The sequence below is a fragment of the Heteronotia binoei genome, chromosome 6 (genome assembly GCF_032191835.1).
Source record: "Heteronotia binoei isolate CCM8104 ecotype False Entrance Well chromosome 6, APGP_CSIRO_Hbin_v1, whole genome shotgun sequence".
Lineage (NCBI taxonomy): Eukaryota > Metazoa > Chordata > Lepidosauria > Squamata > Gekkonidae > Heteronotia > Heteronotia binoei.
The window spans coordinates 9,257,869-9,285,784 of NC_083228.1; the positions used below are offsets into that span (position 1 = coordinate 9,257,869).

Here is a 27,916-nt window from a genome sequence, read left to right on the forward strand (position 1 = left end):
TCAAAGGTGAGTTGGCATGCTCCCTGTCAGCAAGGCTCCTGTGCTACAGATAAACCGCTGAAGACCTTCTTGGCAAAGTAGCAAATGCAGCAAAGGTGCATGGGGCCATGGGGCTTGGCTTCTTCTTCCCTCCAGTGGCCAGCCCGGTTCAGCCCCAGCTCTCTCTCCCTCTCTCACTTTTGCTCTCGCCGTCGCTTTCTCGTGCGCTCTCTCTTGCTGTCACTCTTGTGCTCTTTCTCTCACACACTGTCTCTCTCTCTCTCTCTCACTGTCCCTGTCGCTCTCTTATGCTCTCTCGCTATTGCTCTCTCACTTTCTGTCTCACTGTCGCTCTCTCATGCTCTCTTGCTTGCTCTCTCTTGCTGTTGCTTTCTCCTCTCGCTCTCACACTCTCTCTCTTGCTGTCATTCTCTTGTGCTCTCTTTCTGGTGCTCTCTCTCTCACACACTCTCTCTCCCTCCGTTTTCCTTGGGTCCTGTTGCCGACCGCATGAATTAGAACATATTGGAGGCCCTTCAATGGAGAAACACTACTGAGGGAAGGGTAGGTTTAATAGAGTGGCCTGGCTCCCCCAGGCCCTACCATAGCTACGGACCTGGTTACATCTCTTGCTGAGAGTCTGAATGTGGGACTTAGAACAAGAAGGAGGATGGAGGAGGAAATTGCCCTGGGAGTAGAAATCCAGAGACAAGGAATGACTCTTAACAGGAGAGAGAAGGTGCTGTCCTCCCAATCCTATCTGATTGTCTTCTTGCTGCCCCCTTCAGGGTCTTTTTCTCTTTTTCTTTGTACATCTGGCCCCCAGAGGGCTCCTATCAGGTGCCCAAGCAACAGGCTGTCGTCTGCTTCCTTCTCCCTCTCTCTTGCTTTCTTCTGCATCAAATCTGCATCAGCCATACAGGAGCTGCAGAGCAAAACCTCTATTTTCTCCATTGGCTGAGGCTCCTCCCTTGGTAAGGAGGGGGGAGGGATAGCTTGCTTTGCCAGGCTCTCTCAATCACACAGCAGAGCTACTAATCCAAGTTTTTCCTTCTATTGGCTGAGGCTTCTCCCCCCTCCTAGTCCGCCAGGGAAGGAAGGAAAGAGGCAGAGCTTCCTTGCCCAGTTCCCTGGATGTCATGGGAGAGATAACAAAGAAAGCACCTTTAAGACCAATGAGTGCTGATGTATTAACCATGTTTTATGTTAAGGTTTTTAAAAATCCTTAATTGTGTTTGTGTGCTATGTAAAGTTTAGGTCTCTGCTACCTGGCATTACATTTTATGCCACGTATGGCCCGACCCAAAAGGGTCTCATTTATGTCAGGTCCGGCCGTTATAACAAATGAGTTTGACACCCCTGCTTTCGGGCTAGGCAGTTCAGTGCAAACAATGGGCTTTATTCAGGCCTCAGATTCAGCAGGAGCTCACAGGAGCATGGCTCCTGAACCTTTCTGAGGATTCCCCCTCTTCCTCCCCACCTACCTTGCCCATTGAATAGGAGGTGCAGCTGCATAACAATCCCTAGATTAGGAGAGCGGGCAGCCAGCCAGCCACCAGGGGCTTTGCCACACCCCCAGCAGCCCTCATTAACCCCTGGAGAAGCCCACACCACCCTTTCTCCACTTCTTATGTGATTTTGGGTGGCAGGTGGCTTGCTGGCCTTTTGACTGGGGGGGCGGGCAGCCCAGGAGAGCCCCAGGCGAGTGAGATCCAGAGAGATCCAGCCAGCCCAAGCAGGTCTCACTCGCCTGGTGCCCTCCTTTCTTGCATTGGGTTGCTTTTGACTGAGGGGGCATATGTTAATGAATTATGCTAATGAGCTCCACCGCCTATTTTTCTACAAAACGACCCTTGGCTTTATTAGCTAACCAATTGCAGGGTGTCCCCCCCCCCCGGGAAAAGAGGTTCCAGAACTCTCAAGAGGGAAATGAAGGAGAAACACACAGGTGCTCCCATGAACTTTTAAACATTTTTTGAGGATTTTGTTTCCACGAGAAGTTTCTGGAACTCTGTTCCGCTGAGTTCCCCCAGAAAAAAAAACCCTGAGATCCTGATTGGGGAGGGAAGGGGAGATTTAAAGGGCCCACTGCTTGTTTCTCACCTCATGGAATGAGCCAGCCTGGCCTTTTGATACTTGCTTCATTGCAAATATGGCCCCTGACAAAAAAAATTAGTTGTCAACCAGGGTTCCGCAAGTAGAAACATCATCAAGACATACAGGCAGGTGGGCATATTGGTATAAATATTTCTTCTCTTGTTTTTCCATCCCTTCTTCCTTTAGAAAGCTCAGAAGTCACTTACCTGGTTACTCTCCATCCATCTCCTGTCCTGGCCGTACCTTTTTAGCTTTCAGAATCCTGTTCATTAGATGCTTTCTGGTGTCACAACCTCCTGGAATAGCTCATCTAACCATTAACTCTAATTGTAATTATCTTGTCAGAATGTATAGAAGTGGCTGGATGTTGTGGAAGCAGTTAGCGTCACGTCTCTTCTGTCGTCCCATTGGAAGAGGTTATCCCCCCCCCCTTCTGTAAGATCAATATAATAGTAAAGTTCTGATGATCTTGATAGAAGAAGAATATGATGATGAAGATACTGGATTTATATCCCACCCTCCACTCCGAAGAGTCTCAGAGTGGCTCACAATCTCCTTTACCTCCCCCCCCCCCACAACAGACACCCTGTGAGGTAGATGAAGATGTTGGATTTATATCCCGCCCTCCACTCCGAAGAGTCTCAGAGCGGCTCACAATCTCCTTTACCTTCCCCCCTCACAACAGACACCCTGTGAGGTAGGTGGAGCTGAGAGAGCTCTTACAGCCCTTTCAAGGACAACTCCTACGAGAGCCATGGCTGACCCAAGGCCATTCCAGCACCTGCAAGTAGCGGAGTGGGGAATCAAACCCGGTTCTCCCAGATAAGAGTCCGCACACTTAACCACTGCGCCAAACTGGCTCTCAACCAGTGTACTAAGGTTGCACTAAGTATACTAAGGTTGTCCAGATTTTTTCAGTGGGTTTTTGGATGTGCTGAGGTAAATGGAAGAAAAAATGGAAAAAGCCTAAAGAAGCCAAAGTGCTCCATTAAGCAGCTCTCTAAAGACTTGAGAAATAAAAAAGACTCCTTTAGGAATTGGAAGGAGGGTCTTATAACCAAGGATGAATATAAACAAATCACCAGTGCTTGTAGAGAAAAAGTTAGGAAAGCTAAAGCTCAGTATGAGCTTAGCCTGGCCAAAGATGCTAAAAACAACAAAAAAGGGTTCTTTTCTTATGTTCAGAGTAAGAAAAAGAGCATGGATATGGTAGGCCCATTGCGAAGGCAAGAAAGTGAAATTGTAACAGGTGATGAAGAGAGGGCGGAACTGCTCAATTCCTTTTCCTCAGTCATCTCTTCTGAGGGGAACGGTACTCAACATGGCAAAAACAGAACATATAAGGAGGAGGGTATGACGTTCCAACCTAGGATCAGCGTAGTGGTAGTACAAAAACACCTAGTTTCTTTAAATGAAACTAAGTCCTCAGGGCCAGAGGATTTGCATCCAAGGGTTCTAAAAGAGCTTGTGGATGTAATTTCTGAGCCTCTGGCTATTATTTTTGAAAATTCTTGGCGAACAGGAGAGGTGCCGGAAGATTGGAAGCGGGCAAATGTTGTCCCCATCTTCAAGAAGGGGAAAAAAGAGGATCCGGGTAACTACCGACCCGTCAGCTTGGCGTCTATACCTGGAAAAGTTTTAGAACCAATAATCAAACAGTCGGTCCTGGAACATTTAGAAAGAATGGATGTGATTACTAAGAGCCAGCATGGTTTTCTCAAGAACAAGTCATGTCAGACTAACCTGATATCTTTTTTTTGAGAAAGTGACTACCTTGCTGGATCGGAGGAATGCTGTAGACATCATTTATCTTGATTTCAGTAAGGCTTTTGATAAGGTTCCACATACTATCCTTGCTGACAAGTTGGTAAAATGTGGTATGGATCCTGTTACCGTTAGGTGGATCTGTAACTGGTTGACAGATCGCACCCAAAGAGTGCTTGTAAATGGTTCCTCATCCTTTTAGAGAGGAGTGACAAGTGGAGTGCCTCAGGGATCTGTCCTGGGACCTGTTTTGTTCAACATGTTCAAATGGCCGTTGCGAACCATTCCTGTCTCCATACATTTTCAGTGGTCATGCACATGCACGTGCATAAGTGCACATGCGCTCATGCACACCGAACAGTTTTAGTTTTTAAAAACCCAGATGCGACTTGGGGCGGCTAGGCGGTTTCATACCTCCAAGGTGCCTCGCTTGCACCCTTCCTAGATGGCCATCTGACAACAATGAAGATCCTGTGAATTTAGGAGGCGGTGTTTATGAGTTTCCTGCATTGCACAGGGGGTTGGACTAGATGACCCTGGAAGTCCCTTCCAACTCTATGATTCTGTGATTCCACTTCCAGACGCCAAGGAGGTCTTTGGAAGTCGCATTGCGGAGGCTGGAGAATTGGGTGAGTATGGGACGAGGATGGGCGGCAGATGTTTGAGTGTGGAGGGACTTTTTGGGTCGATTTCAGAGGCGTCTCTGAGTTGACCCAAAGTGCTGGGTTTTTTAGCAGTCAGAGATTCACATTCTAGCGGTATCTAAAAAAGCAAGCCGTGACTTATGAAAGTTTCTAGCCTGCCGCAAATGTGGTTAGTCTTTGAGGTGCTACTGGACTCTTGCTCTTTTCTTTTGCAACCCTAGTGAGATTTCTCCAAGATTGTTTTTAAGGCTAATGTTATCCAGCCCTGCTGTGGTCTACACACCACCGCTCCAACGTAGAACCATTCAATGGAATGGAAAGACTTGATTTGTGTTTTGTAGACCAGGGGTGGCCAACGGTAGCTCTCCAATGTTTTTTGCCTACAACTCCCATCAACCCCAGCCAGCATGGCCATGCTGGCTGGGGCTGATGGGAGTTGTAGGCAAAAAGCATCTGGAGAGCTACCGTTGGCCACCCCTGTTGTAGACCACGGAAGTCTCAAAGAAGTTGGTATGAACTCAGAACATATGCGAGCGTGCCAGGGATTCCAGCCAGCAAGCCAAGCCTCAAGTGATCTGGAACAGTTGGGCCTACAATGGACTTCAAACTCCTTTTAGGTAGCATTTTCTGGGGCCCTGAATTCTGCCGACTAATCAGTTCTCCACTTTATCTTCTTTTACATATTGGTAACTGCCAGGGGTGGCATTCTAGCAAGGAGCTCCTTTGCATATTAGGCCACACCCCCCTGATGTAGCCAATCCTCCAAGAGCGTACAAAAAAGAGCCCTGTAAGCTCTTGGGAGGATTGGCTACATGAGGGGTAGTGTGGCCTAATATGCAAAGGAGCTCCTGCTAGAATTCCACCCCTGGCAACTGCTATATAGTAAAGATGCTACAGGTAAAGACATCCCAACTCCCTTTGCATGTATGGTTGATATTTCAGCTTTCGTTTGGCTCTGAGCGGTGTTAGATTTGTTCCAGCTCAAATTGTTGGAGGTCTAGTAATGATCTCGCCATGTGTCTGAAATCAAAGGTGGAAAATTGCAGTGCTCTTTCCTCTTTGGGGACTAAGCTTTTTTTTTGCTGTCTCTTATATCCCAGTTACATCTGTCTGCTCTTAACATTACAATATGCTTCCAAAAGACAGTGTGGGGTGGTTTTTTTTTTTGCCAGAGCCAGTAGTCGAGTTCTTGATATTCCTCGTTAAGTGGATCGCTACTGCACGTCAGATAGCCTTCTTCTTTTTCTATCCAGTCTTTATTGATTATTTATATAAGAACAACAACAGGAACACGAAAAAAAAGGCAGTTTAAAAAAAAGTCTCTTACCATCAGCTTTTCAAATAAAAATTGTTACCTTATATAAATCCGTATATATACATACGGAGGTAAGGTATGAGCAAATTCCCTGTTTTGAGATTACTTAGCGAGTTATCCTTGTAATCGCCAATACCATAATCTAATTTATGCAAATTATGCAACAGCAACCTCCAATAAATACTCTTCACAATATTTGTAGCCAGTCATACAGCTTCTTCCATTGCATAGACGCCTCTTGTTTAGATTTGCCATTTACTAAACCTGTTAATATATCTAGTTCAGCAATCTCTTAAGATTTTAGCTACCAGGTCATCTCTTGTAGGTATCCTAGATTCTTTGCAATATGTTGCATAGAGGATTCTGGCTGCAGTTACCATGTGTGTCACCAAAACACATCCGATACTCTTCTTGTTTGGGAACATCTTGTAGGGGAGAGCAGCCATATTAACGAGCTTGGGTGCCCCTTTCCATGAGGTCACAGCCTCCCAAATTAATTTTGTCATGGGAGAGAATTCATTAGATCCTTAATTGACTATTTCCTTACAGATAAGCAGGAAGGAGCTTGGAGATCACAGGGTGATTTATCGGTAAGCGAGGCACATAAATCAAATTAATGACAAAATACAGACCCCCACGGTCATGCTCTGTGGTGGCGTAAACATCATCTTCTGCAGCATTTGGGTATAGGAGAGGGGATCTTTCCAAAGAGCTGGAGTCCCCGCTAGGACCTGCACATTGTGGATTTGGGATCTTTCTCCAACATGGTGTCATTCAAAAGGTTGAGGGTCAATACATTTGACACAAATTGGTTCAGGGTTTCTCCGACCCAGCTTAGAATCATTGAATCATAGAGTTGGAAGGGACCTTCAGGGTCATCTAGTCCCACCCCCTGCACAATACAGGAAACTCACAAATACCTCCCCCTAAATTCACAGGATCTTCATTGCTGTCAGATGGCCATCTAGCCTCTGTTTAAAAACCTCCAAGGAAGGAGAGCCCACCGCCTCCCGAGGAAGCCTGTTCCACTGAGGAATCGCTCTAACGGTCAGGACGTTCTTCCTAATTTTGAGCCGGAAACTCTTTTGATTTAATCTCAACCCATTGGTTCTGGTCCTGCCTTCTGGGGCCACAGAAAACAATCCCCGAGACTTTACCTTCCCAAAATAGCTGTTGATGGTAGTCTGAGAGAGGCTTCACTTTCTGCAGTGTGTGCATGCGTTGCTTTTGTGTTGGCTGTTGCCTTTGCCCAACCCAGGCTTTTGTTGTTGTTGTTCAGTTGCACAGTTGAGTCTGACTCCTTGCGACCCCATGGGCCAAGTCATGCCAGGCCCTCCTGTCTTCTAGCATCCTCCAAACAGGGGTGGCCAAACTGTGGCTCAGGAGCCACATGTGGCTCATTCACACATATTGTGCGACTCTTGAAGCCTCCACTGACCTGTCAGCTGGCTTGGAGTCCGAACTCTCTCTTTAAATCACTTCTTCAAGCCAAGCCAGCTGGTGGCTTGGAGAATGCATTTAAAGTTTAAGTTGCTTTCTTTCCACCTTCCCCTCTATTTTCCTTCCTTCCTTCCTTCCTTCCTTCCTTCCTTCCTTCCTTCCTTCCTTCCTTCCTTCCTTCCTTCCTTCCTTCCTTCCTTCCTTCCTTCCTTCCTTCCTGTCTTGCGGCTCTCAAACATCTGACGTTTATTCTATGTGGCTCTTAAATTAAGTGAGTTTGGCTACCCCTGCTCTAGCGGTTGCTTCAGTATTTCCTCTCTGTATCACCAGCTTGTTCAGGAGCACTTTAATTGTGCTTGTCAATAAGATGGAGGCACAGCAGTGAAACATTGAAGCGACCACCAGGGGGAGCAAAACACACGTGAAAGGGGGGAGGAACAGTGCAATATGGGCACTCAAATGTGGAGATAACATGTGTGGGAAAACCCCATTTAAGAACACCTCATCACACCACATTCGTCTCAACTGGTTTATACTCTGCCAGAAATGTGTTTTTCAGGAAAAAAGAACTTGATGAGTTGCACTGGATGTTAGAGCAGCATTGGGGATCCAGGGATGCTGTAAGCCAGCTCCATTTAATGTGTTTAACATGTAGATGGGCCTTTCGGCTCCATACGAGCCGTCCACAGGCTCCTTTGGGCAGCAGATTCCCGATCACACGGCTCATCCGTCTCCGTAGCTGCCGGATTTTATTGTTCCCCTCCTCGTTTGCTTTTCTACTCGGCAGCTTTATGGGACATGCTGCAGAATCGTAATGTCTTCACGAAGCTCTTAAAAGGGTTTTTGGCTGCAGAGAAGACTGGGCGTCTGGTGGAGCGGTTCCGTCTCTGCTTGGTGGGAGTCAGCTCCACCACAGGTTTGAACAGCTGTGCTTAACGTAGTCCAGGGCCAGGACGTTTTATGAAGTCTCCGGTGCTGCGGAATTGACTTCGACTTGCTAGTTGGGCTTTGAATGCGGGCTGGCTCTGCCAAAAGCCCTGTTTTTCACATCAACGGCAATGTGTGGGAAAGACTGGCGCAGCAATTAGAAGAACCCAGAAAGAACCATGCCGGGTTGGGCCACTGGTCCATCTGTTCTGGCGTCCTGCCTCACGCAGTGGCCAACCAGTTCCTCTGGAGGGTCAGCAACAGGACACAGAGATGGAGGCCTTCCCCTGATAAGAGCTCTACTGCAACAGACCAGTGATGGTGATGATGATGATGATGTCCCAGAGTGGCTCACAATCTCCTTTATCTTCTTCCCCCACTACAGACACCCTGTGAGGTGGGTGGGGCTGAGAGAGTTCTCACAGAAGCTGCCCTTTCAAGGACAACTCCTGTGAGAGCTATGGCTGACCCAAGGCCATTCCAGCAGGTGCAAGTGGAGGAGTGGGGAATCAAACCCGGTTCTCCCAGATAAGAGCCAACGCACTTAATCACTACACCAAATTGGCTCTCTAGTGGTCCATCTAGGCCAGCACCCTCTCTCTGACAGTGTCCAGCCAGTTCCTTTGGAGAGCCAAAGTAGGACACAAAGCCTTTCCTTAAAGTGAGACAGTTCGGTGTAGTGGTTAAGTGTGAAAACTCTTATCTGGGAGATAAGCCTGTATTGAAAATGCACATGCCAGTTCCTTGGTACTCCAGGGCTAGGAAGGAATTCAATGAAGGGGGGCTTTGGCTGAGTGGTAGAGCCTCTGCTTGCCATGCAGAAAGTTCCAGCTTGAACCCTCCAGTCGAATGAACATACGAAGCTGCCTTATACTGAATCAGACCCTTGGTCCCTCAAAGTCAGTATTGTCTACTCAGACTGGCAGCGGCTCTCCAGGGTCTCAAGCGGAGGTTTTTCTCACCTATTTGCCTGGGCCCTTTAGTTGGAGATGTCGGGGATTGAACCTGGGACCTTCTGCTTACCAAGCAGATGCTCTACCACTGAGCCACCGTCCCTCCCCTTAATCTTCAGTTAAAAGATCAGATGAGGTGGTGACGTGAACAGCCTCATCCTGAGACCCTGGAGAGCCACTGCCAGTCTGAGCAGATGAGACTGACCTTGATGGACCAGTGGTCTGAATGTGTATAAGCAGGGCTCACTTTGTAGCAAAAGCTCCTTTGCATATTAGGCCACACACCCCTGATGTAGCCAATCCTCCTGGAGCTTACAGTAGGCCCTGTACGAAGAGCTCTGTAAGCTATACCACACTACCTCATAGTACCAATTCAGTGCTGAAGCATATTTAAAGGTTCTTTGAAAGAAAATAGCTTCGAGCTCTTAGCCAAGGAGAAGCAGTATAAAAATGAAATATATATGTAATAAAAGAGAAGTCTGAGATTAATTAAGAAAGGCAGTGCACAACTATGAATAATAGTTTACAAGAAAGGTTTTATGGCTTTTTTGTGATATTTGAAAACACACCTGTGGCAATAAGTTCAATTAAAAGACTAAAACCCTCAAATGGTTTCAGTTGCGAAGTGCAATAGCAACCCTTCTCCATAACCCTCGAGCTCTGTTGCTTGAAATCTGTACATGTAGGAAACAATGTTTTGAAAAGGAACAAAATGGAGTCGCTTTCTCCACGAAAGTTCGACTGGTATGTTCTTTCGCAGTTTGTGGATGTAAACAAGGATGTTCTCTGGGTAGTTTTTACAAACCGTAGCAGGGGGCTGTGGCAAAGCTATTTCATTTTCTGTCCTGGCTAATTGAACTGTGATCTCACAGCTGCCTTCCATGGTTCTCCTCTCTGCCATTTTCTCCTCCATTTTCCCCCTCACAGCAATTCTCTGAGGTAGGTTATTGCTGAGATTATGACTGGACTAAGGCCATCCAGAAAGCTTCCACGATAGAGAGTCAGACACCTCCCTGAGTCTGCTGGGGGGGCCACAGCTCCATTTTGGAGCTTGGGCTTTTAAACTTTTGTGTGGGACTCCTGTCTTTCACTCCACATGTCCGAGAGCTGAAACGTGGCATTTTTATCTTTAGAGAGAGCGAGAGCACGCAGCAGCAGTTCCACAGTAGTTTGCCAGAGTTTGACCTCTTTGTCAGAGAATTAATTTCACCATTTTAAGTACCCCCCCCAAAAAAACCTTCATAACCAATTAATTTTACTAGGATTATATTGTTTTGCCCACATTTTAGTCCTTTATTTGTGACACAAGTTGGTCTGGCTGAGGATCTGTGCTGGAATCTGAGGCTGTACAAGGCCAGACGAGTTCCCATCAATCCCTCGAGTCACCTGAGCAACTGCTGAGCCAGGTATGGTGTCTCCTTCAGCCTCTGGCCCTTGGTGGCAACCAGTTGTGATCAATAGCTGGCTGGCGGCTCCCCCTTCTGGTAGGCTGCTGCTGGGCTGGAAAGAGTAAGGAGCTTGCTTGGGTCAAGGTGTCCCAGTCACTTGTTAAAAACATTTTTATGCTTTGCATCACACGGCAGTAGTTATTAATGTGGCCTCCTCTACACCTTTTGTGGTGTTGAGTCAACCACGGTAGGCAAGTCCTCATGCATGGTCATGGCTTTTAAGAAACCAAAGTAGGTTTCCCAACAATCTGTACAAAGTAATGACGTATCCCTTTGGTTGTCATAGCGAATTTATGGTGACCCCATTTGTTATGAGGGTGTCAGGTCGACGGATTCAAGAATAAGTCAGAGTTGATACTACATTTATTGATAACCGGTACTCTGGCGCGAGCCTCTGGCTTGCTAAGAATGAAACCAGTACATTGATACATGGGTTTTAAGATACACTTCCAAAACATTCCTACGGGGGGGGGTGTTACAGGGAGGAAACATTCACACATCACTACTAGATACTTTCTCAGGCGATAGCTAGCCAGTGTCCTTGGCTTGTTATGCAAGGCTTCCTCCCACCTCAGGCCCTGAGAAGGCGCCGCCTAGTTCCTTCACACCAGTTACAAATCAAAATAAGAAAAGGGGGTGGGAAGGGAAGCAACTAAGGTAAAACATTAGCAGCAGTGGATCCATTATGATTTTAACTAGGCCTATTGCTTAGGCCGGATCCCCCAGTCTCAAGCCATTATTGGTCGATCTTGACAGAGGGCTGGATCTGACATAAAAGAGACCTTGTTGAGCCGGGCCATGTGTGTACCTATTTAAGATTAGGTAGCAGAGATATAAGAACACAGACAAACACAAATATATATATATATATATATATATATATATATATATATATATAAAAACTTAAAACATGCTTACAATGCTAGCACTCATTGGTTTTAAAGATGCTTTCTTTGTATCTCTCCCATGGGATCCAGGGAACTGGGCAAAGGAAGCTCTGGCTCTTTCCTTCCTTCCTTCCCCAAGGACTTGGGGTGGGGGAGTAGCCTCAACAGTAGAAGGAAGAGAGGCTTGACTCAGTAGCTCTGCTGTGCCTGACAAAGCAAGCTATTCCTCCCCAAGGGAGGAGCCTCAGCCAATGGAGAAAATAGAGATTTTGTTCTGTAGCTCCTGTGCAATTGAGCAAGCCTTGCAAAGCAAGCTGTTATGCAGAAAGAAGCAAGATATAGGGCAGGGGTGGCCAATGGTAGCTCTCCAGGTGGTTTTTTGCCTACAACTCCCATCAGCCCCAGCCATTGGCCATACTGGCTGGGGCTGATGGGAGTTGTAGGGAAAAAACATCTGGAGAGCTACCATTGGCCACCCCTGGTATAGGGAGAAGGAAGCAGATGACAGCCAGTTGCTCGATTGCCTGATAAGGGCCCTGTGGGGGCCTGATTCGTCCCCCAAACTGCATGTTTGACACCCTTGCCTTAGAGGTTTTTGAGGCAAGAGACGAACAGAGGTAGTTTGCGATTTCTTTCCTCTGCATGGCAACCTTGGACTTCCTTGGTAGTATTCCCATTCAGCTGCTAATCTGGTTTGACCCTGCTTAACTTTTGAGATCTGATGGGATCAGGCTAGCTCAGGCCATCCAGATTGACATGTGGAAATAGAATCGTAGAGTTGGAAGGGACCCCCAGAGTTATCTAGTCCAACCCCCCGCTCAATGCAGAAAATTCACAAATACCTCCCCCCACACCCAGTGGCTCCTGGTCCATGCCCAGAAGATAACAACAACAGCAGCAACTACAAAAACCCTCTAGGATCCCTGACCAAAATGGCCTGGAGAAAAATTGCCATCTGACCCCAAACGGCAACCAGCATTTCCCTGGGTGTGTAAGAAAGGGCCGCAAGAACTAAGCACTTCCTGCCCTCCCTCTCATGATCTGCCTAAGTTCCCAGAATCAGCATTTCTGTCAGATGGCCATCTAGCTCCTGTTTAAAAATCTCCAAAGGAGGAGAACCCACCATCTCCCAAGGAAGCCTGTTCCACTGAGGAATCGCTCTGTCAGGAAGTTCTTCCTAATGTTTCAGTGAAAAGTCTTTTGAGGATGACTTTCATGGCACAAATAACATCCCTTTAAAGGAGCAGGTCATTTTTTACCTCAGATTGTTGGCCATCATAGACAAAACGCTGTCATGTTTCAGGCCACTGAGGTATCACAGTAACCATGTTGTGATGATGAAGTAGAGTCTGTCATGATGTAGACCGCAAAGTGACTTCTGGTGGGAACCAGTTTTTATTGGGCCAAAGCCCTCCCTGCAGTATCCAGTCGCTAACATGGTTCCATGCTGAGTAGGGATGAAATGGGGCATGGCTCGAAAATGGGTGCCATCCAACTGACAGTTATGAAGAAGACGACCGATTTCGCACTAGGGCTTGTTGCGGGTGGAGAGCCCTTTTGATCCCGGGGCTTCTCTCTGTTTTCACACAAGTAGCCCCGGAGCTGCGAGTCGGTGTGCCGTTTTCCCGCGGCAAGCAGAAACCGTTTGGAAGATGATCCTGCTTGCTGTGGAAGAGCCCCGCACCAACTCGCAGCTCCAGGGCAGCTCCGTGAAAATGGAGAGAAGCCCCAGGGCTCTCCACCTGGAATAAGCCTTGTGCAAAATCGGTCAAAAAGTCTGTTTTTATATCCTGCTTGTCTCTACCTTAAGGAGTCCCAAAACGGCTTACAATCACCTTTTCTTCCTCTCCCCACAACAGACACCTTGTGAGGTAGGTGGGGTTGAGAGAAAGTTCTTAGCGAATGGCGATTGGTTCAAGGTGACCCAGGAGGCTTCAGGTGGAGGAGGGGTGGGGGATCAAACCCAGTTCTCCAGATTAGAGCCTACCGCTCTTAACCACGCCATGTTATATATGCTTTCGCCTAGTCATTGTGGTTTAAGCCACTTTGTGCATTGGATTCCAACATCATGGAGTGAGACAGGCCTCTTTAAAGAACCATGGAAAGTTGCATTTGGATTGCCGTGGAAAGTAGACAGTCCAGCACTCTCCTACAGTGGTGGATTAGGAAAGGGGCTGTCAATATTTAAAGAACACCTCTCCATCCTAAATGTGGAAGATCAATACAAGCAATTAGGTGTGTAATTTGGGTATAGCTGAGATCCCATGAGACAGGTTTCTTACTGGAATTTGTTTCCCTTTGGAATTTGTTTAAAAGGAATTTCTCATTCCTTTTAATTATTTGTCTCTGGGGTGCTGTATAGAATGAGTTCTCCTAATTTGGCAGCTATTGGTCTGCCTTAGTTATCTTTAAGAGGTTTTGATGGAGAGCGTCGTCTGGGAGCATCTGTGATCAGTTGGCTACTGTGTGGAAGAGCCAGATACAGGCATAAGCAGTGTTCCCTCTAAGCTGAGTTAGTGTGAGCTAGCTCACAGTCTTTTTAGCCTCTGGTTCACGCATTTTTGTCTTAGCTCAAGAAAAATGGCCCCAGAGCAAATTAACGTGCAGTAGCTCACAGCTGTAATGCCAGTAGCTCACAAAGTAGAATTTTTGCTCACAAGACTCCACAGCTTAGAGGGAGTATTGGTTATAAGAGTTGCAAAAGTTGCCAATTTTTTTTTTTTTTTGCCAACTTAGAATCATAGAGTTGGAAGGGACCTCCAGGGTCATCTAGTCCAAACCCCTAAGAATATAAGAGAAGCCATGCTGGATCAGGCCAATGGCCTATCCAGTCCAACACTCTGTGTCACACAGTGGTCAATATATGTGTGTGTATACACGCACACACACACACATGCATACACACACACACACACACACACACACACACACACACACACACACACACATATATATATATATATATATATATATATATATATATATATATATATATATATATACACACACACACACACACTGTGGCTAATAGCCACTGATGGACCTCTGCTCCATATTTTTATCCAATCCCCTCTTAAAGCTGGCTATGCTTGTAGCTGCCACTACCTCCTGTGGCAGTGAATTCCACATGTTAATCACCCTTTGGGTGAAGAAGTACTTTCTTTTATCCGTTTTAACCCGACTGCTCAGCAATTTCATTGAATGCCCACTAGTACTTGTATTGTGAGAAAGGGAGAAAAGGACTTCTTTCTCTACTTTCTCCATCCCATTCATAATCTTGTAAACCTCTATCATGTCACCCTGCAGTCGACGTTCATCCAAGCTAAAGAGCCCCAAGCGTTTTAACCTTTCTTGATAGGGAAAGTGTTCCAAACCTTGAATCATTCTAGTTGGCCTTTTCTGCACTTTTTCCAATGCTACAATATCCTTTTTGAGGTGCGGTGACCAGAATTGTACACAGTATTCCAAATGAGACCGCACCATCGATTTATACAGGGGCATTATGATACTGGCTGATTTGTTTTCAATTCCCTTCCTAATAATTCCCAGCATGGCGTTGGCCTTTTTTATTGCAATCGCACACTGTCTCGACATTTTCAGTGAGTTATCTACCACGACCCCAAGATCTCTCTCTTGGTCAGTCTCTGCCAGTTCACACCCCATCAACTTGTATTTGTAGCTGGGATTCTTGGCCCAAATGTGCATTACTTTGCACTTGGCCACATTGAACCTCATCTGCCATGTTGACGCCCACTCACCCAGCCTCAACAGATCCCTTGGGAGTGCCTCACAATTCTCTCTGGTTCTCACCACCCTGAACAATTTAGTGTCATCTGCAAACTTGGCCACTTCACTGCTTACTCCCAGCTCCAGATCATTAATGAACAAGTTAAAGAGCATGGGACTCAGTACTGAGCCCTGCAGCACCCCACTGCTTACCATCCTCCACTGCGAAGACTGCCCATTTATACCCACGCTCTGCTTCCTATTAATTAGCCAGTTTTTGATCCACAAGAGGACCTGTCCTTTTACTCCGTGACTCTTGAGCTTACTAAGGAGCCTTTGATGAGGAACTTTATCAAAAGCTTTCTGGAAGTCAAGGTAAACAACATCTTTTGAGTCCCCTTTGTCCACATGTTTGTTCACGCCCTCAAAGAACTGTAACAGGTTAGTGAAGCAAGTTCTTCCCTTACAGAACCCATGCTGAATATTCCTCAATAACTTGTGTTCATCAATGTGCCTACTCATTCTGTCCTTGATAATGGTTTCTACCAACTTTCTCGGTATTAAAGTCAGACTGACTGGCCTGTAATTTCCTGGATCTCCTCTGGAACCCTTTTTACTAATGGGGGTGACATTTCCTCAGGAACGGAGGCAGATTTCAATGAAAGATTACATATTTTTGTCAGGAGATCCAGAAGTTCACCTTTGTGTTCTTTCAAAACCCTTGGATGTATGCCATCCGGATCTGGTGACTTATTAGTTTTTAATTCGTCAATCAGTTGTAGGACCTCTTCTCTTGTCACCTCAGTTTGACTCAGGTCTTTCAACACCCCTTCCAAAATTAGTGGTTCTGGAGCAGGCAAACACTTCTCATCTTCCACAGTGAAGACGGAGGTAAAAAATGCATTCAGCTTCTCAGCCATTTCCCTATCCTCCTTCAGTAATCCTTTAACCCCTTGGTCATCCAAGGGCCCCACTGCCTCCCTGGCTGGTTTCCTGCTTCTAATATATTTAAAGAAACTTTATTGTTGGTCTTTATGTTTTTTGCAATATGCTCCTCGTAGTCCCTTTTTGCCTGCCTGATCACAGTCTTGCATTTGATTTGCCACAGCCTGTGTTCCCTTTTATTAATCTTACTTGGACTAGCTTTCCTCCGCTTAAAGCAGTCCTCCTTACCATTTACAGCTTCCATTACTTTGTTTGTTAACCATGCAGGCCTTTTCTTATACCTGTTTGTGCCTTTCCTAACTTGTGGTATATATTATATCTGAGCTTCTAGGATTGTAGTTTTAAATAGCCTCCAAGCTTCCCCAAGGGTTTTGACTGTATTTACCTTTCGTTTCAGTTTCCTCTTCACATGCCTCCTCATCTCAGAGAATTTACCCCTTTTAAAGTTAAACGTGGTTGTGCTGGTCTTTTGGGGCAACTCCGTATTTATACAAATGCTGAAATCAATAACGTTATGGTCACTGCTCCCAAGCGGTGCAATCACTTTTACATCTCTCACCAAGTCTTGGGCATTACTTAGGACCAAATCCAGGATCGCCAAACCCATGGTAGGTTCTGTGACCATCTGCTCCATAGCACAGTCATTGAGAGCATCTAGAAACTCAATCTCTTTCTCTCGATCTGAACCCATATTGACCCAGTCAATCTGAGGGTAGTTTGTTTGTTTTTTAAATTGCATACACACAACCAGGCCTTTTTTTTTTTAGAAAAAGCCCAGCAGGAACTCATTTGCATATTGGGCCATACTCCCTGACATCACCATGGTTTCACACAGGCTTTTTTTTATAGAAAAAGCCCAACAGGAACTCATTTGCATATTAGGCCGCACCCCTTGGCCAGCTGGAACTGCCACCAAGCCAACCAGAACTATATTCCTGTGCGTTCCTGTTAAAAAAAAAAAAAAAAAGCCCTGTACACAACTATCTTCAGTCGTGCCATAAACATCTTTGTACCATGATGGCGGCTGCTGGGTTTTTTTCCCCCAAAACAATTTTTATTAGTAATGTATGGTAGTATATTCAATTTCTTATATCATTGAAAACTACTTTTTTCCTCTATCCCATATATTACTTTCTACCTACCCCTCCCCCCACTATTTGACCCCCGCCGGTGTACTATACTTAAAACATTATTATTAAAGGTACCCTTAATTAATAAGAACCAAAATTCATATCCTTCTCCCTCTTGTACTTAGTCATTATCAAAAATTGTCCAATGTCCTTTTATTTTCCACGCTTTTTCTATGTATCTTCTGAACTTCTTCCACTCCATCTTAAATACTTCTAAATCATAGTCTCTTAAGGTTCTTGTTAACTTGTCCATTTCACTCCATGTCATAACTTTTACAATCCAATCCCATTTCTCTGGTATTTTTTCTTGCTTCCACAACTGCGCATACAGTGTCCGAGCAGCTGAGAGCGAGTACCAGATTAAAGTCCTATCTTCTTTTGGAAATTTTTCCATTTGTAATCCCAACAGAAAAGTCTCTGCAACTTTGTTAAATTCGTATCCCAAGATCTTAGAAATCTGTTGAAACAGGCTGCTGTTGAAGCCGTTTTTAAAAAATCTGCACAGCCAATCAGTTCTGCTGACCCAAAGCCCCGCTGGCGCTACCCACTTTCTGAAAAGACGCACTTGGTGGGCTCTAGGAGGATTGGAAGCAGATGCTCTGGTTGCACCATGTTGGTCTAGACCAGGGGTCCTCAACCTTTTTAAATAGGGGGCCAGTTCACTGTCCCTCAGACTGTTGGAGGGCCGGACTGCCGTTACTGTACAAGGCCGCGGGCCGTCAGTTCTCCGTCTTCTGTATCTCTCTCCCTTCCCCACACCACACACCCTGGCCTGGGAACTCACCTCACCTTGGTATCACCTCACACTCTGTCTCCGCCGCCTCAGCCCAGTGCCGGAAGTGTGCGTTGCTAACGCAAGTTTAGGTCGAACGTCACTTCCGGTCTGATTTTGCCATAACCCGGCGGGCCGCATAAACGTCCTCAGCGGGCCGCATCTGGCCCGCGGGCCGTAGGTTGAGGACCCCTGGTCTAGACGATCCATATATCTTACTCTCTGCCATAACAGAGAGACTGCATTCAAATATCATGTGTATAAACTGTAACCAAATGCTGGTCACCTGACTAACCCTCTCAGTGGCGGGCTGGGTCTAAAAATATTGGTTGCCAGGAGACAAAGGGGGCCCACCCACAACTATATCATTTAGTTTTTATAAGAAAATAATAACATTTTCAAAAAATGCATAAGTGGGAAAAAAGGTACAATTAATACTTTTGCGAAATAAATGTGCGTGTATGTAGTAGTAATTACAGTGTACTTATATTGCACATTTTACTGGCAGTATACAGTAGATATTAAATGTAGATCCAGATTGCATTTTCTCCAGGGGAGCTGATCTCTGCCAGCTGGAGATCAGTTGGAAAAGCGGGAGATCCCCAGGTCCCACCTGGAGGCTGGCAACCGTAAATGCAATGTGAATTTTAGTTGCATGACAGTAATAATACTGGAACTTCTGTTATATTGCCAAGCTACTAAAAGGACATAACATTTTAAACATACTGTCTAATGTTTAAGGAGGCCCACTTCATCAGGGGCAAGCTGACACCCTGGCCAGTCCGCCACTGAACCCTCTTGAGTAGGAGAACTGCAAACTGCAGGCCATAACCAAGTTATTTTTTGACTTGTAACTTTGGCTGCTTGTTGGGTCTGAACAAGAGCCCCATGGCGCGGAGTGGTAAAGCTGCAGTACTGCAGTCAAAGCTCTCTGTTCACAACCTGGCAGTGACTCTCCAGGAGTTCAGGTCTTCCACATCACCTGCTGCCTGGTCCTTTTAGCTAGAGACCCGAGGGAGGGACTGAACATGGGAACTTCTGCATGCCAAGCAGACGCTCTAGGATTGAGTCACGGCCCCTTTCCCCTGCCTTCTACTGAATCAGACCCAGCAAGGTCAGCATTGTCTCCTCAGATTAGCTGCAGCTCTTCAAGGTCTCAGGCAGAGGTCTTTCACCAGCACCTCCGATCCGATCCATTTAACTGAAGATGCTGCTGGGCATTGAACCTGGGACCTTCTGCATGAGAAAGCCAGTTTGGTGTAGTGGTTCAAGTGTTTGGACTTTTATCTGGGAGAACCGGGTTTGATTTCCCCACTCCTCCACTTGCAGCTGCTGGAATGGCCTTGGGTCAGCCATAGCTCTCGCAGAGCTGTCCTTGAAAGGGCAGCTTCTGGAAGAGCTCTCTCAGCCCCACCTACTTCACAGGGTGTCTGTTGTGGGGGAGGAAGGGAAAGGAGATGGTAAGCCGCTGTGAGACTCTGAGATTCAGAGTGAAGGATGGTATAAATCCAATATGTTACTCTTCCTCTTTCTCCTCTTCTTCCACTTCTTAAGAAGCCATGTTGGCCCATCCAGTCCAACACTCTGTGTCACACAGTGGCCAAAAAAACCCAGGTGCCATCTAGGGTTGCCAAGTCCAATTCAAGAAATATCTGGGGACTTTGGGGGTGGAGCCAGGAGACTTTGGGGGTGGAGCCAGGAGACATTGGTGGCAGAGCCAGGAGCAAGGGTGTGATAAGCAAAATTGAACTCCAACGGAGTTCTGGCCATCACATTTAAAGGGACAGCATACCTTTTGAAATGCCTTCCTTCCATAGAAAATAATGAAAGATAGGGGCACCTTCTTTTGGGGCTCGTAGAATTGGACCCCCGGTCCAATCCTTTTGAAACTTGGGAGATATTTTGGGGAGAGGCCCTAGATGCTATACGGAAAATTTGGCACCTCTACCTCAAAAAACAGCCCCTGACACCCGCGGATCAATTCCCCATCATTCCCTATGGGAATCATTCCTGGAGGTGCATAATGGCTGTGGGGGTGGAGCTTCCCCCGCCGGCCAGCTGGCTGGGGGAGGGGGGAAGCCTGTAAAACCAGGGGATCCCCCGCTGGGACCTGGGGATTGGGAAGCCTAGTGCCATCAGGAGGTCCATCAGTTCTTCTTCTTCCTCTTCTTCCTCTCACACCTCCTCCAAGCAGACGCTCTGCCACTAAACCACGGCTGTCCTAACTGTAGCTACCTCCATAAACCATTGTTTAACTACAGCGAACTGGATGCAGCCAGAATGTTCTAAACCTTCTGGCCGAATGTTTTTATTTATTCATTTGAGTTGGAATCTGGCTGCCTTGATTATCTTTGCCATCTGTCACGTATTTATAAATATTAATACAGAATCTCAATGTACTGATAGTTCTTGATCTGCTTCCAGCATGTTAGAGCACTTTGCAGGAGGGAAAAAAATATCATTAACTGAGCAATTACAGTGACAATATGGTGGAAAATGCCTTGTAAGCATCTGCAAATAATCAAAGAGAAGGGAGAGGGAGAGATAGCCTCTTCAGAAAGGATATCATTTACATACATTATTTTATTTTATTTGTTTGGAATTAATGGGCCACTTCTTAAAGGTCTTCTTAATACTTATGTAGGTTTCTTTAATCTAAAAACTCTTGCAATGCAGTACTTACAAGATGTTTTAAAAGAATTGTTGGATTTTGAATATCTGGAGTAAAACAACTTGATTTGGTGGTGTCGGTAGACACAAACCTCTTCCGTGGCCCATCGGTCTTGTAGCTCCATCCCTTTTACATTTAACCTCACCCAGGTAGCACTCCCATGTGCACCATAGCCTCTCATATTTAAGATGAAGAAGAAGATATTAGATTTATATCCCGCCTTCCACTCTGAGTCTCAGAGCAGCTCACAATCTCCTTTCCCTTCCTCCCCCACAACAGACACTCTGTGAGGTAGATGAAGATATTGGATTTATATCCCGCCCTCCACTCCGAAGAGTCTCAGAGCAGCTCACAGTCTCCTTTCCCTTCCTCCCCCACAATAGACACCCTGTGAGGTGGGTGGGGCTGAGAGGATTCTCACAGCAGCTGCCCTTTCAAGGACAACTCCTACGAGAGCTATGGCTGACCCAAGACCATGCCAGCAAGTGAAGTGGAGGAGTGGGGAATCAAACCTAGTTCTCCCAGATAAGAGTTTGTACACTTAACCACTACACCAAACTGGCTCTCTTTAGAAGTAAAGCACAGGACTTCCTTTAGAGCAAATGGCAGGTACCCAAAGAGAGCAACCAGACCCTTGGTGTCTCTCATTTGAAATCAGCTATATGGAGTGGAAAAAATATCCAGAATTTTTTTCTGATGCTATATATTTTTTCTGTGGAAAATGTAAATATATTGGAGTGGAACCAGTTATCCTCTTAACTAGACTAGGGCAGCCAGTCACCAGGTGGGACTGGGGGATCCCCAGGAATTACATCATCCCCAGACAACAGAGATCAGTTCCCCTGGAGAAAATGGATGCTTTGGAGGGTGGACCACTGAGGGCTCTGGCAAGCTCCATCCCCAAATCTCCAGGAGTTTCCCAACTTGCAACTGACATCCCCATCCCCCACCCCTCCTAGTAACCAGGGGGAGACCCAGAAACCCTAAAATAGCCTTTCCAACTTCTTTCTCCAACTTCTTCTTGAACTTAAGCGGTTCTTCCCCCAAGAGAAGATCCAAGTTAGAAGGCTTTAAACTTGAGCCAAAAGGAAAGGTGAGGAATAAATATTTTAATAAATGAAGGAATAAACTTTGCTCAGAGGGGTGGGATTTACCCCAGACTGTCTAGTTCAAGGGTGGCCAAACTTGCTTAATGTAAGAGCCACATAGAATAAATGGCAGATGTTTGAGGGCCGGAAGGGAGGGAGGAAGGAAGGAAGGAAGGAAGGAAGGAAGGAAGGAAGGAAGGAAGGAAGGAAGGGGGGGAGAAGAAGGGAGGAAGGAAGGGGGGAGAGGGAGAAAGGAAGGAAGGGGTGAAAGAGAGAGGGAGGGAGGGAGGAAGAGGGGGAGAGAAGGAGGAAGGAAGGAAGGAAGGAAGGAAGGAAGGAAGGAAGGAAGGAAGGAAGGAAGGAAGGAAGGGGGGAGAGAGAGGGAGGAAGGAAGGAAGGGGGAGAGAGGGAGGAAGGAAGGAAGGAAAATAGATGGGGAGGGAGAGGTGGAAAGAAAGCAATGTTAACTTTAAATGCATTTTCCAAACTGCTTCACTTAGAGAAGTAATTTAAAGAGACAAATGTCTTCTTTCAGCCAGCCGACAGGGTGATGGGGGCTTCAAGAGCCACACAATATGTGCACAAAAGTCACACATGGCTCCCGAGCTGCAGTTTTGCCACCCCTGCTCTAGCTGATAGTTGTCTGGGCTGTTTTGCTGCAAATCAATCATGCTCAACAGACTTAAACATGGAATATAAAGTATGGACAAATCCCAGCGCTTGTACCTGCTCCCAGTTTGGTCCCTGGGGCGTTTGTTTTCTTTAAACATTTAAGTTATTGACTTAAATTCGAATTAGAAAAATTTCCTGTTCCAGATTTTTCCAAAAAGCCTGCATCGCCATTTGAAATGTGAAGCACATCCCCTCCCATCTTCCTTGGCAACCTTTGGAGTCCATTTTAAAACAAAACATGTAAAGTTTACAGCTACTAGTGATACCCCTGGAGGATGCTCAGAAGTCTTGACTGTGGTGCTGCGGACTCTGAGGACTGCTTTGCTTCTATTGATGCAGTGGGACTCCTGTATGTACACTGTATTTGTGGTGAGCCTTTTACTAGTTCATCTGATGCATTTGCGTTTCAAAGAGTCCGCGTTATTTCAGCAGGTTGTGTCTTCTCGCTGCTATCTGTACATTTACTCTGTTTGCAGTGACCCTTTTACGAGCTCATGTGGTCCGTCTGTGTTTCAGAGAGGCCACGCTGCATCTTATTTCTACTGTCTGTTGTTGTCCAACCCAAAGGGGTTGGAAAGGGGGACTTGCTGCTGATCTGTGGGTTGGAGGTGATGTACAGAATCGTTAACTAACATGAGAGCAAAGACGACGGTCTGGTTTAGTGGTTGAGTGCACAGACTCTTATCTGAGAGAACTGGGTTTGATTCCCCACTCCTCCACTTGCAGCTGCTGGAATGGCCTTGGGTTAGCCATTCTGTGAGAGCTCTCTTAGCCCCATCTACCTCACAGGGTGTTTGTTGTGGGGGGAGGAAGGTAAAGGAGATTGTGAGCCGCTCTGAGGTTCAGAGTGAAGGGTGGGATACAAATACAATATCATCATCTTCTTCTCCTTCTCCTCCCTCTCCTGGCTCACTCTAAGAACAGGTTTTGTGGGGGGCTCCTTCTCCCATTCTCTCCATCCTAGGTATGTTCGTGACATGAAGGTGCAACCAATTTACAGTGCCCCAGCAGGGGGCTTTCAAGGCAAGTGAGAAGCAGAGGTGGCTGGCCATTGCCTTCCTCTGCTGAGCCTTCCTTGGTGGTCCCCCATCCAAGGACTGACCCCGTTCAGCTTCTGAGATCTGATGAGAGTAGGCTGTTCCATATCATTTCACATCCAACCCCATTTCTCTCTGTCTCTCTTGTGCTGTCGAGTCACAGCTGACTTACGGCAACTGTATAGAGTTTTCAAGGCAAGAGACCTTCAGAGGTGGTTCGCCATTGCCTGCTTCTTTGTAGCAGCCCTGGACTTGTGTGGTGGTCTCCCATGCAAATACTAGCTTCTGAGAGCTGATGAGATCAGGCTAGCCCAGGCTACCCACTTCTCCATCTGTAAGTAAATCCAGCTAGGGCTTTTTTCCAAGGAGGGGGGAGTTGCTACAGGCCCCAAGTAGCTGCCAGAAGGAAACCTCTGTAGCCAGGCTACTGTTGCCTCGTTTGAATCAGCCTCTGAAGAAACCCAGTTCCTGAGTCTTGGTGTGCTTTATGTGTTGAGGGTGGCCTCTGAATGCCCACAGAAGAGGACAGTAGCCATGAGCACATTCTCATCAATTAGTTTTATTTTATTTTATTGTAGGGTTGCCAAGTCCCTCAGCTGCTGTGGCGGGGGACTTGTTCATCTGCATGGCGCGATGATGTAACTCGGAAATAACATTATTGCACCGAGGACTCTCCAGGACTCACAATAAAACTCTGTGGTACCATAGAGTTTTACCACAATTCCTATACCAGAAATGCTCTAGAATTTGCTGTAAAACTCTATGGTACCATAGAGTTTTTAGCTTGAGTCCTAGAGCATTCCCAGCACAATGACATCACTTCCAGGTGATGTCATCATGCTGGGGATGGCACGTGCCGATGGGGCTCTTTGGGGGCAGGACCCCTCCCAGACGGAAGCTTGGCGGTCCTATTTTATTGTCAATGCCTTTCTTGCTAAGATTTGGGGAGAATTACAACATAACAACAAGCAATCATAACAACAACATAACAACAAGCAGAAAATAAACATTGAGCAATTCAATAGGACTAAGGGTACAGAATACGAGAGCAAATCAAACAACAAACTGTCTAGGTGGAGATGGGGAACCATGTTAGTCTTGCTGTAGCAGTGGGTTGTCTGCAGAATGGATGCGACATGGGTGTTCTGCTTGGTGCCCAATTGTAATCAGGCTACAACATTCAGCACCAATTGAAGTTTCTGAGTTGTCTTCAAGGGCAGACCCACATAGATAGCATTACAGTAGTCCAGCTTCAAGGTACACATACCATGAATCCATGTGGCCAGATCATCTAAGTTGTAGATCGCCCTCTTCTGGGCTAAATGAAGCTGGAATGATGCCTTTTTTTGCAGCAGCATTAGCTGGCTTCTCCAATAATAGTTCTGGATCCAGTACATCCCGTGGCTCAAGTTCTTTTCTGTGAATTATTGTGATCCAAGCTAATATTGACAAAGCTTAGCACTGCCGTTAATACTAAACGGGGAGATACCAGTTAATGCTTAGAGGATGTTTCCATTTCTTTTTATACTAATTGCCATGCTGTATAGCATCCTCTTCATTTTTACACTTCAATTCCCTAGTAGGATATGGGAAGTCTCAGAGGGTGTATTTTTGCTTTATCTATTCATGAAGATACAAATAGTCACTTAAAAAATAGCACAGTTGTCATTGTTAATTAGCTTTGGAAAGAAATCCATCCTTGACCCATTCCAGTCCGGTTTCTACCCTGGGCATAGGACAGAGATGGTGTCAGTCACCCTGATTGATGACCTCTGAGTCAGCCGGATTGCGGTGGGTCTGACAGCAGCGTTAGACGTAGCTGACCACAACCTCATGACCAGGGCCAGCCCTAGGGTGCAAGCTGCCCACTGCCCCCCTCCACATTCGTTGCCCCCCTCTGTTTTACCGCCTCCTCTTCCCTCCCTTCCTCACGATTTTAATGCCTGGGAACCAGATGTAAAGCGCCATGTTTGCGGGGCTTTTTAAAAGCCATTCCCCCCTGTAATGACTCGGGCGGGGGGGGTCTTACCAAATGCTGCCACCACTCTGGATTAAGGGTTCCCCCTGAGAAGGCCCAGAGTACCCTCCCAAGCCCTTCAGGACTTCTGTAGCTTAGGCCAAATAATAGTTGTGAGGACCAGGCAGAGTGAACGACAACAAAAAGTTTATTTCAGTGCAATATAAATTAACAAGGTGCAATAAAACATAAAAGGGTGAAGGGAAAAATAAACAAATGCCCTAACGCGTCTGAACTTACTGTCCCTACTGTCTCAGTCAGACCTAGCCTACTCACCCTTCCTCTATGGGCAAGGGTCTCTTCCTGGCATCAGCTCCTCCTCAGCTCTGCCGCCTTGGAAAACAACAACCCCTTTGTGGGCTTGGCCCTATTATCTTAAATACAGTCAAAACCCTTGGGGAAGCTTGGAGGCTATTTAAAACTACAATCCTTAAAGCTCAGATAAATATATATACCACAAGTTAGGAAAGGCACAAACAGGTATAAGAGAAGGCCTGCATGGTTAACAAACAAAGTAATGGAAGGTGTAAAAGGTAAGGACTCCTTTAAGCGGTGGAAAGCTAGTCCAAGTGAGATTAATAAAAGGGAACACAAATTGTGGCAAATCAAATGCAAGACTGTGATCAGGCAGGCAAAAAGGGACTACGAGGAGCATTTTGCAAAAAAACATAAAGACCAACAATAAACATTTCTTCAAATATATTAGAAGCAGGAAACCAGCCAGGGAGGCAGTGGGGCCCTTGGATCACCAAGGGGTCAAAGGATTACTGAAGGAGGATAGGGAAATGGCTGAGAAGCTGAATGCATTTTTTGCCTCCGTCTTCACTGTGGAAGATGAGAAGTGTTTGCCCGCTCCAGAACCACTAATTTTGGAAGGGGTGTAGAAAGACCTGAGTCAGATTGAGGTGACAAGAGAGGAGGTCCTACAACTGATAGATGAATTAAAAACTAGTAAGTCACCAGGTCCAGGTGGCATACATCCAAGAGTTCTGAAAGAACTCAAAGGTGAACTTCTGAATCTCCTGACAAAAATATGTAATCTTTCATTGAAATCTGCCTCCGTTCCTGGGGACTGGAAAGTAGCAAATGTCACCCCCATCATTAAAAAGGGTTCCAGAGGAGATCCAGGAAATTACAGGCCAGTCAGTCTGACTTCAATACCGGGAAAGTTGGTAGAAAGCATTATCAAAGACAAAATGAGTAGGCACATCGATGAACACAAGTTATTGAGGAAGACTCAGCATGGGTTCTGTAAGGGAAGAACTTGCCTCACTAACCTGTTACAGTTCTTTGAGGGGGTGAACAAACATGTGGACAAAGGAGACCCAATACATGTTGTTTACCTTGACTTCCAGAAAGCTTTGATAAAGTTCCTCATCAAAGGCTCCTTAGAAAGCACAAGGGTCGTGGAGAAAAAGGACAGGTCCTTTTGTGGATCAAAAACTGGCTAATTAATAGGAAGCAGAGAGTGAGTATAAATGGGCAGTCTTCGCAGTGGAGGACAGTAAGCAGTGGGGTACTGGAGGGCTCAGTACTGGGTCCCATGCTCTTTAACTTGTTCATAAATGATTTGGAGTTGGGAGTGAGCAGTGAAGTGGCCAGGTTTGCAGATGACACTAAATTGTTCAGGGTGGTGAGAACCAGAGAGGATTGTGAGGCACTCCAAAGGGATCTGTTGAGGCTGGGTGAGTGGGCGTCAACATGGCAGATGAGGTTCAGTGTGGCCAAGTGCAAAGTAATGCACATTGGGGCCAAGAATCCCAGCTGCAAATACAAGTTGATGGGGTGTGAACTGGCAGAGACTGATCAAGAGAGAGATCTTGGGATCGTGGTAGATAACTCACTGAAAATTTCAAGACAGTGTGCGATTGCAATAAAAAAGGCCAACGCCATGCTGGGAATTATTAGGAAGGGAACTGAAAACACATCAGCCAGTATCATAATGCCCCTGTATAAATCGATGGTGCGGTCTTATTTGGAATACTGTGTGCAATTCTGGTCATCGCACCTCAAAAAAAATATTATAGCATTGGAAAAAGTCAGGAAAAGGGCAACTAGAATGATTAAAGGGTTGGAACACTTTCCCTATGAAGTAAGATTAAAACGCTTGGAGCTCTTTAGCTTGGAGAAACATCGACTGCGGGGTGACATGATAGAGGTTTACCAGATGATGCATGGGATGCAGAAAGTAGAGAAAGAAGTCCTTTTCTCCCTTTCTCACAATACAAGAACTCGTGGGCATTCAATGAAATTGCTGAGCAGTCAGGTTAAAACAGATAAAAGGAAGTACTTCTTCACCCAAAGGGTGATTAACATGTGGAATTCACTGCCACAGGAGGAGGTGGCGGCTACAAGCATAGCCAGCTTCAAGAGGGGGTTAGATAAAAATATGGAGCAGAGGTCC

At 46.1% G+C, this 27,916-nt stretch overlaps 1 protein-coding gene across 1 annotated transcript in view; it reads left to right on the forward strand.

Annotated features, from left to right (window-relative positions):
* RET (ret proto-oncogene) overlaps positions 1-27,916 on the forward strand; it is a 209,657-nt gene that overhangs the window by 44,829 nt on the left and 136,912 nt on the right. Inside the window, exons 2-3 of the mRNA XM_060242607.1 lie at positions 4,422-4,469; positions 7,895-8,155. Of these exons, the coding sequence (XP_060098590.1) occupies positions 4,422-4,469; positions 7,895-8,155 (309 nt within the window). The remainder of the gene's footprint in view (positions 1-4,421; positions 4,470-7,894; positions 8,156-27,916) is intronic.